At 43.7% G+C, this 10,084-nt stretch overlaps 1 protein-coding gene across 1 annotated transcript; it reads right to left on the minus strand.

Moving 5' to 3' along the window:
• Positions 1–2,081: 2,081 nt before the first annotated feature.
• On the minus strand, positions 2,082–6,015 carry AAED1 (AhpC/TSA antioxidant enzyme domain containing 1). Its single transcript, XM_003643010.6, has 6 exons — positions 5,793–6,015; positions 5,289–5,357; positions 4,068–4,121; positions 3,553–3,658; positions 3,224–3,355; positions 2,082–2,670 (listed from the first exon to the last, which is right to left on the minus strand). The coding sequence occupies exons 1-6, from the start codon at positions 5,970–5,972 to the stop codon at positions 2,543–2,545; spliced, it is 669 nt and encodes a 222-aa protein (XP_003643058.1). The 5' UTR covers positions 5,973–6,015; the 3' UTR covers positions 2,082–2,542.
• Between the last annotated feature and the right edge of the window lie 4,069 nt (positions 6,016–10,084).

Below are 10,084 nucleotides of genomic sequence, written 5' to 3' on the forward strand. Positions count from 1 at the left end.
GGGAGGGACCGGCAGCAGCGGCTGACGCGTCTCCGTGGACACCGCCCCCTCCCGCCGCTCCACGTACCTTCGCCCCCCCGCCCAGAGCCGACGACTCCCGGCACCCCCGCCTCCCCTTCTGCCGCCTCTGATTGGGTCGGGGCGGTGTGGCGTCACCGGCGCGGAGCGGTGGGGACAGTGATGTCATAGCGGCCGCAGTAACAGGTGGGCTGGGCCGGGATTGCCGCGGGGCGCTACGCGCGGCCGCCGACAGCCGCCACCGTTGGTGCATATGCAGCGAGTCTGCTGACGTGCTGCTGCCCGACCAGGACAGGAGAGATGTGCTCGGCGGAATCCCGCTGCTTGCACCGTTCTGCTAAGGCTTTAGAAAGTTTAAAGAGCTGCATTTGTGTCTAACACACAGCAGTGTGTTCGGGTACAGCAAGTTCCAATACACTGAAATAGGTGGGGCACTCCCAGTCCTCCACTGCGTTCCGCAGCGCAAGTCTTGCCATGTGCAGGGTGAGCAGCCAGTGGATGTCACCCATGTTTTGCTGCATAACTTTTTAAAAACATTGTTTTTAAATAACACAAAGGGCCTGTAGCTGCCCATGGCCATTCCATTCATTGCGCTTGTGGGGCCAGAATCACATGGCCTCTGGTACGTGGTGGGTGCGTGATATATGCAGGGCCAATGTTTTCCTTAAAGCTGTGTTTCTGTTGAGCCTCCTGTGGTGTTCTTCCTCTCGTTGGCCCTCATCCTGTGATTATATCTGAAGATTTTGCTGGGATAATGCCAAATCACATGGCCTGTTAACACTGAGGTGCCAGGGACGAGTGGCTTCATCAGTGCTGGCAAACAACAACTTCAATTCTTCTGAGTGCGCAGCTGTCTCCAGTTCCTCTATTGAGTTAAAACACCACAACAGAGCTGTTCTCATCATGTGCTTTTTGAGTTCCACTGAAAGCAAAGCAGTTCAAGAAATGACAAGACAAACACTTCCTTTAGAATGGAAAGCACTGGGCACATGAACGCAAAATGACTGGAAAACAGAAGTGGAACTGGCAGTAGCATTATGACTGGGATATCTGGTTGCATGAATCAGCATGGAAGTGCACTGAGTACCCTGCCTTCACTTCCAAAATACTTCAAGATTTGCTCTGTCCTGCTGCCCCCTCATGTGCCTGTGGCTGTGCTGGGTCAGTGGGCAGCTGCTGTGAGCCCAGGTTGGGCGCTGCTAGCTTGAGCAGGAGGTCACATGGTGCTTTTACATTAATAGCATCGTTCTCTTAAATATGTGCTATCAAAATGTGTGGGTAATTAATAAGGTGCTAAGGGATAGTACGTCCTCATGCAATTACCTTACTCAATGTCATTATTTTTCTTAAGCAAGCCTTTTATTTTTCATCAAGGAGCACTACGTTAATTTCACTTGAGTTTAATGGTGTAGAGCTCTCAGAAGTTTGTGCTGGGCATGCCAATGACCCTAATGGACACAGGAACAAGCCTTTAGTTTTACATAGGCTTTATCCTTGTGGTACTCTTCAGGCCAAAGACTAGTCAGAGTCTGCAGAAGAGTTGTGTGTGAATAGCAGCAGCTTACAGGAATGGTCAAAGATCAGCAGCTGCAGAGGAGGCTATGTTCCTCAATAAATCTTGGAAAATCTCATTTTGAAAGTGCTAGAATATGGCTCATGCCTCAAAAGAGGGCAAATTCTACTTTATTGAAAGCAATAGATTCTGAATATAAATTCTTATAGAAAAAGTTACTACAAAATCTGATGGAACCACAAACTGCAATGTCCTCACCTCAGCTGTCTATGACAGAAACAACTAAGGATGTTTTTTCAGACATACACAGAGTATTTTCTGCTGCAAAAATTAGTAGGAAAACAAGTAACCAGCTGTAGCCTATTCCAAAACCAACTATCTGATCACAAATACATTTCAGACACACCCCTCCCTGTTTTAACAGATCCACCTTTTTGTATGACACAAGGTAATTTCAAACAGCAGCTGAGTTTTAAAATATCTTATTCAAAAATAGAAAATAAACATCTGTTCTTGCCAGATGCAAAAGTACATGACAGCTTAAGTCCCATTGTTTAGAACAGTGATTTTTTGAAGTTTATTTTTTTATACAAGATTCCCACACAATGCTGAAGGTTTTAAAGCCACTGAAAAGTTTTGGATTTAAATGCAATTTGGTTTACTGGAAGGCAAGAAACCCAAGTTCTTCCTGAGTAAAAACATTTTAGTTCAGTGTATTCTGAACAAAGATTCTTAAAATGTGTTAGCAAGATTGTTATATGAGAAAGCAGTAAGCTACAGGAATTTTTGCAGTAGGTCTCAGTTGTATTTTAGTTTTTATTATCTTATACACAATGGAAACAGTATTTTAGTGTCTGTCTTCAGTGCCAGGTAGTTTATTCTGTGCTCTGGTATTCCAGACACAGTTTCAGATGTCCTATAAAGATGAAGAGTACTGAAGCTGTCGAGAATTCACTGGAGTGTTGTTCTTGTAGAGAATAATAATAATAAAAAAGACACACTGTCTCAGTGTCATACATCAATAATCTGGGGTTTGTTTGTGAAATTTACTGTTTTAACTCCTGCCAGCTGCAAAACTGAATTAATGGGAACATGATCCAATCTGTTTCTATCATGATGCAAAAAATGAACTTCATTACCTGAAAGGGAATGAGAATAAACAAGCAATTAGTTGAATACGGTACTTATTAAAAGGTATAAGTGAATCAAAGAAGCATTGTGATTTCCTACAAGCTCTTATGTGTCTTGTAGACTGCACAGTAAATCCTATTTTAAATTATGACATGGATTTTTTTAAATTAAGTTGTAGAAACAAGAGGCATTGAAGCATCTAACTGAATTAAATCTACTGTAGAATAGCAAGTCCTAATGACATGAGATGGCTTTGTCATGTGGTAGCCCCCCCTTAATTCCTCTATTACAAACACATTAAGTGCCTCAAATCAAATTGAAAGCAGAATATAAGTTAATACCACTCAAAAATACTTTCTGAACTTCAAGCCATCAGCAGCACTATTGATTTCTATAGGACAGAATCAGCTTTGTGCTGTCCCTGCCAGAGGTAAGACACCTCCATGGGTTCAGAACTGCAGAGACAACACAGGACTGTCCTCCTTACAAGTCCACAGGGACAGCAGCAGAGATGGCAGTAAGGAATAGCCTGTCACTTTCAGACAAAAAGAGTGAGGTCACCTGGGCCTAAGATCAAAGTTCCTCCCTGTTGAGCAGGGTCTCCTTGGAAGTCAAAAGCTGGGCTAGTCATTGCTCTCCACATACTTCTAATACTGCCCAAGAGCATGCTTGATTTTACATGAGGGCTCTGCACTAAACAAAACAGAAAAAAAAAAATCAAATGGTTGCTGTGATTATTGAAGAAACCAGTGCTTTGACAAGGTGTAGCCTACCAGAGATGGTCTGATAGCCTACCAGAGATGGTCTCCCTATTCCCATTGTGATCATGCTATTATTTTATGAGCATTCTTGTTCTGTAGGTCATATCAGTATGAGAAAATTATTCTTACCTGATACGTCATTACCTTCACCTCTTTTCATGCCAAGCATTTTATAAATTTCCCTTTGTGGATCTACATACATTTCATGTGTATACCCAGTTAAACTGCAAAAGGGCTGCAAAATATGTACACAAAAGAAAGTGATATTTTTAAGGTTAAGAAAGTAATTTAGTTAGTGAAAAAAAAAATACTGAAATGCACCCCAATTTTAAAACCTGTGACCTTGTCATGCTAAACGAAAGTAAAGGCCAAAAAAATATAGCCCTACAGCTTTTACTAAAACAAAGCTTCTGTTGAAATCAAGAAAAGATCTACCCTTAACAAGTCTCAGTGGATTTTAATCTGAAAGCTTTAGTTATTTGCTTTATTCAAGCGTTACTATTAGAATTGCTTCATCAAAAAGAATACTGGCCTGGTTTTCTATGGCTGCTAACGACTGTCTTTTCACTTTGAGGAAAATCTCTCAATGCAGATCATTAAGACACTGTAGAGCATACAGTTTATTTAACAACTACCTTATTTACCTTGATATGATGATAAGATGACTGTCCAATAACTATAAGCCTCACATTTGCTTCCTAGAACAAATCACAGGTATTGAAACTGAAAAAGAAGAACTCTATTTCTGCATGGCTGCAAGGCATTAGCAGTCTGACATTCTGAGATAATGATCATGGTGTACTGCATTAAAATTATTCAAAATTAATGTCACTGACATACTTGGAGCAAAAATGCTTTTATCTGTCACCCACAGTTAGTACGTACATTAATTTATTAAGTAGTAAATTATTATTGAAAGGTATCTTAAATTACAGGTATGTGAACTATACACTTTCTGTAGCATCATCTTTCCTACTGAACGCAACCTGTGATTTTGGAAATGCAAAATTTCACCACAGTTGCACCTGCATCTATGGATGCAGCGTGCAAATATTGGTGCACAAACAAGTTTATCTGTGATCTCCATACACTGATGGCCCTTAGTATATATAACTTCAATCAATGTGTAGTGCTGTCTTTTGCAATTGCACCATTAGGCCTGAATCTAAAACACAGGCCTTGTTTGTTTAGATGCCTGTAAAACAATTAATGGAGTATCAGGGTGTGGTTGGTTGGTTGGTTGGTTGGGGGCATAACACTTGCCTATCCCGAACAGAATCATTTGTCTTGTTAGGAAAATAAGCCATCCTAAAAATAAAATAGTCATACAAAAACAAAACAAACAAACAAAACAGTGGAAGGACTTCATTTTCTGTATCAACTTAAGCAGCCAAATTAAGAAAATGTCATTCTGAGTAACATTACTTGAGCAGTTTAGAAAAAAAACAACCCAGTGAACAGAGACTATTTTTAATTCAGAGCACTACTGTGATTTAGTCCCACGCACACCCAGTGGCTAGCTGTACCAGCATGGCGGAAGGGCAGTAGTCTGAGCAGACAGCTGCCCAGGGCATCACTAAAACCAAGAGAAACACCCATCAAATGTTGTCTTAACAGTTGGAATATAGTAGAAATAATGGCATCAAGCTAATAGTGCTAGGAGAAATAATGCTGCTGCTACAGAGTATGCCCTGCAATAACTCTCTTAATGTGTCTTCTTGGCAGATGCATTATGGCAACTGTAGCAAACAAGCAAGCATTAACTTTACTGTGAGCCTTCCTTTGATTCCTGGAAGGTTTAAGCCTTCAGCAAGAGATAATTGAACTGTCCGACTGAGAAGCGCATACAGGGACGTGGCACCTACTTGTAAATAACTCCTGGGGACTTTTGCCAGGTCTTCTACATACTCCTTACAGGTGTAACACAAGAAATTCTGCGACAGAAGGACGTGTAAGAAACAGACATTATTGCACAGCAGTGAAGAAACAGATTCTGACTTCAGGCACAAACTAGTTTGGAGGTGACCAGAAAATGGGCATAGGAAAGCCAGAAGTTCACTGCAGTCACAAAATTTGAGTTAGGAACCTGGTTTAGTTAATCCGAGCACAGACTACGGGCTGGGGGCCTTGCTAGTCGTCTATCTACAGAGCTGGCTCATCAGCTGAGACACGTCAGCTGGGGCAGCAGTACACTTGATTCCCTAAACACACAGCTGACGACTTGTTTTGTCTGCTACGCATTTGCCTCTGCTCACCCAGCCGAAGACTCCTTCCCCCGCTTCCACATTTACAGCTCAGAACTCCCCAAGTACGAACGTGACTCTGCCCAGCCCCTGGCAGCCCGCCCAGTCCGCTGCCGCCCTCCTCACCCGCACAAACACCACGATGGCCTTCTGCCGCCTGTACAAGGCCCCGAAGGGGATCCTACTCCCGTCCGCGTCCACCACCAAGCAGTAGGCGGCCTCCCGCAGCTCCGCGAGCTCCGGGCGCGGCGCGACGGACACGGGTCGGAGCTGCTGCACTACGGGGCACTGGGGCGGTCGGGACATGGCCGCGGCTCCGCTGTTCTGCCCGGCCTTCCTGAGAGAGAGTAAGGCGGAGCCGGTCGGTGAAGCGCGAGGGCTGCGAGGAGGCGCCGAGGCAGGATGGGAGGGCAGCGTCCTGTCTCGGCTGTTGGAGTCAGTCCACTGCCATTAGTGGCTGGCACAGTCCTGCTGACGGAGGAGTAGGCCAGTGAGGGCCTCAGAAGGAGCAGGGAGGGAGATGCGCTACCAAAAGCGCTGTCTATCAGCCGGAATGCAGTTACTTGCAGCGGAGCCAAATGGAAGCTCTGAGAAATGATGTGTGAGCAGAAAGAGCGGCACCATCACCCAGCCCCTAGTCAGGGCTGCCTTTGCAGTGTGCCATGATCGAGCCAGAAACTGCGGTTTTCTAAGAAGTGCTGAGCTGCTGTACCAGAAAAAGCATAACCCGTTCCCTCACAGGAGTGAAAAAACTGCACGGCACTTGGGCAGGTGACAAGTGGTGGATCTTGAGGAGTGCAGAAGTGTGTGAGTGTAGGAATTGCACACAGCAATAGAGGAGCTCAATAGATCCCCTGAAAATAGAGCACCAGACATTAGCAGAATTTTAGTCTGTTGTTAGCTGATAGTTTACAAGGAGGACAGCACCTTCCTTCTCACAGGGGGTTGTAAAAAAGAGGTATTGGAAGGAATACAGCTGGGAACAGGACTGGAGTTAGGGTTAAACCCATTGGTTTCATACTACTGTGAGATTGCGTAGAACAGGTTGATCCCCTCACCCACTACTTAGACTTTTTGACTATATACAGACTATGTGCGCTCAATCTTTTGTTTCCTCAAGTGGGCAATTTATTTATTTATTTATTTAACCATCCCTTTCCCTCTTCAACATAGTTTATATGTTGGGATATTCCCTAACTAATTTCCTAAAACTTGTTAAATAGTTTTCAGGGCACATCAAGTGCTGAATGCCAGGTTAACAATAAAGGCAAGTCAGCTCTACATAGTAAACAACAACATGAGGGAAAGCGATCCCTGGCTGATAAAGTGATTATAGTGAGTCAGATTTCCAGCACATACCTGTAAGTGAAACTGGTATAGCCCTCTTGTTTCAGCAATAAAAGTTTATTTCATCATATGAATCCATCTTGTGGCTTTGTCAGATTAAATGTGATCATCATAATACTTTGCTGAGAGAGCAAACCAATGTTCAAATTTTACTAAAGAAGTTCAATATTAGCTTATAGATATTTGCTTGAAAAACTAATCTTGTAGTCCAGTATAGCCCCACAGTGACCTCAAATTTGTACAGGATTTCTGAAAATTGTGATACATGCTCTCTGTTAGATAACAGATTGGGCAGTATTAATTCCCTGCTGCAATTGTCAGACTTCTTTGTACATGTAACAGTTATACATAGTTTCTATGGTCACCTGGATCCCTTCAACCAGCAGCAGAGGAGCAAAATTTGGTTTGTGCAGTGCAGAGGGAATGACCTGCCTGCCCTTAACTACCACAAGATGTAGAAAAGCAGGGAGAACTGGTGACCTTTGATATGCTTTGCTCTTTGTGAGGCTGAAGTGAGCAGACTGGTCACATAGCCTATCCATGCTACGGCTGCAGCAAAGCCTGTGGTTAGTGCAGGCCTTAGTATGCAGGGCACAAGGGCATAGCAGAGCTGGGAGAAAGCTGTCATCTTTGCAGCTGGAAAGTAGAGCCTACAGCTGAGCTGTGGTGCTCCTGTAGTGGGTGTGCAGCCAGCTGCTATTTGGGATGCAGGTATGGTTGGGCCTGCTGATGAAGTATTGGACATGGGGTTGTCACAAATTTGCAGGACACTGTCCCAGCTCAGTCTGGTCTCTTGTGCCTAGACTACAGAGAGGTCATTCTCTCTTGATTGGAAGTGAAGTTTCTGAGGAGCCCACCACGTCTGCTAGAGCCAATACACATTCCAGCCTAAATGTCTGCCTGCAAACTTAGTTTTTTTATGCTGTTTCTCAGCCTTAGCTGAGAAAGCATGTCATTAACAGCTGGCGTCAACAGTGTATGCTGATAAGTAGCATCTTTCTCCCAAGGATATCTTCCAAAACATTCTCTGAAGCTCCTCAAACAGTATGGTCCCCATTTTTGATAGTGTTCTGTGGAACTGTATGTAGCACACAAATGCTACTTACAGTGGAGCACTGCCATGTTCCCTGAAATAGGAAGCACTCAAAATTAGCAGTTACTTTTGAAAGTAAAAATTTAAAGTCATTCATTTAGATACACTTAACAGAAACGCATTTACAAATTACACATATTTAGATGGAAAGAAAGACTCCACACCTGCTGACTTCTGGTATATTCTGGGTAATACAAACTTTCTACAAGTATCAAAACCATAAGGTCCATTCATGAGTTGTATCTGGGGAGACCACCCCTCACCCCCCCTTTTTTAATTTATTTTTTTTTCTTCTCTGCTCTTTTCTTTACATTTCTTAAATACAGAGATGTTGATAACATGAATACAGAGATGTTGATAACATGAACAATGTACTCATCAGAGCATTGAATAAAAGGCTAATTGTTTTAAGGAAATGAAATAATTCTTCAGGCTGTCTTTCACTTAATTGAATACAGCGTTGTTAAGAGTAGTTGAGCACAAACAGTGGGAACGATATGGGGCCATTAGTTAAGGGTGGAGTTTGGGGCAAAGAACAGGTGTGGAATATTGTACTGGAATCAATTGTAATAACCATTCCTTGTACCATAAATATGCATGTATTCCCTCTATAAAGAGGGATGTTTACCTACTTTCAGTGTGCAGGCTAGGAAGGAGTTATCCCCCCTGCACCCAGCTGGCCGAATAATACATACCTGCTCTACAACTACTTCGTGGTTATAGAGTTTGTTCAGCAAGGCAGTTTTGGCGAGCCAGCCAGGAGAGCTCTTTGCTGGACCACAGGGCTGGTCGGACCAGGGGGCGCTTCTGATGTGCTCCAAAACAATTTTTTTTGGGAGAAGACTCCCCAGGTGGACACATCCACTGTGGGGCAGGGAAAGAGCTCTGGTGTGGACCAGGTACATTACAGGTACAGGGACCCATAAGATGTGAGATGTCCTACACGGGGTTGAAGGAGCAAGGGTGCTCCCCCTGAGGGTGGATCCACAGGTATAGGTTGGGTGATCGCAATTGGTGTGGGAGTACACCCATCGAGAGGGGGGTCCCACTTAGGGGAGTATCTCAAGAATCCCGGGAACCCCACAGGTAAAGCGCACAAGGTATCCCAAGAGCAAGGCCACAGTGTGCTCGGGAATATAAGCAGTGTAATACTTTGGAAAGATCATAGCTACAGAAGTGTGTTGGATCCGTAGTTTCGTTCTCCTGCGGGGGAGACGTCTGGAAACTGTCACTGAAGTGTTTAAAGTGACTGGTCAAGCAGGGTGGGCAAATGCCCGAACTGATTCTTTTCGTGATAGAAACTGTGTTTGTCATTGTTGTTATCTTTGTAGTTGTTAACTGTTTCTGTTATAAAAATACTGTTTGTGGAATTCCATTTATAATATAAGTGCTATTGTTGCTGGGGACATTGGTTATAGCTCTTGGCCTGGGAATTTGGTGTTCCTGTGCCCTGGGCAAGTAGGCAGATTCCATTACCCAGCAACGGAGTGGTGTTAATGTGTGATCTGAGAATAATCGGATGCTTGTTACACCCTGAAAATAATTGCAACCCTGTATTTGTTGTTAGAAGCTTAAACTGTAATGCTGTTGAAGAAAAGAAGAAGGTTCTTCTTTTCTTCAACAAACAAAAGAAACAAAAGAAAAGGTTCAGGAAAAAAGGGGTCTCCAGAAACTAAGGGTAAAAGGATTTAGAAGTGGCTTACAGAAGAAAATATGCAGAGGTCGCTAGAAGAATGGGATACTAACAAAATGGGATTAGGACAATGGGGGTAGAAGAGATAAAGATGAGGGTGTGAAAACAGCTCAAGGACACCAGGCAAGGAAGTGATAAGGTGCCCCCAGAGTAAGTTAGAACTGATTCGGGGGCTACCCCTCCCTCAGGGTCAGAAGTTTACAGTGAGGAAGACTACGAGCCTTCATCCAACAACCACCAGGAGACCCCCACTGCTCATGACACATGCGCGAGGAGAGACCATAT

This window comes from Gallus gallus, chromosome Z (genome assembly GCF_016699485.2).
Source record: "Gallus gallus isolate bGalGal1 chromosome Z, bGalGal1.mat.broiler.GRCg7b, whole genome shotgun sequence".
Taxonomy (NCBI): Eukaryota; Metazoa; Chordata; class Aves; order Galliformes; family Phasianidae; genus Gallus; species Gallus gallus.

Coding starts and splice junctions, on each gene's coding strand:
- AAED1 (XM_003643010.6), bottom strand. CDS start 5,972: ATGTCCCGACCGCCCCAGTGCCCCGTAGTGCAGCAGCTCCGACCCGTG. Junction 5,358..5,792: donor CCATCGTGGTGTTTGTGCGG/GTGAGGAGGGCG, acceptor CTTCTGTCGCAG/AATTTCTTGTGTTACACCTG. Junction 4,122..5,288: donor TCCCCAGGAGTTATTTACAA/GTAGGTGCCACG, acceptor GATTTGTTCTAG/GAAGCAAATGTGAGGCTTAT.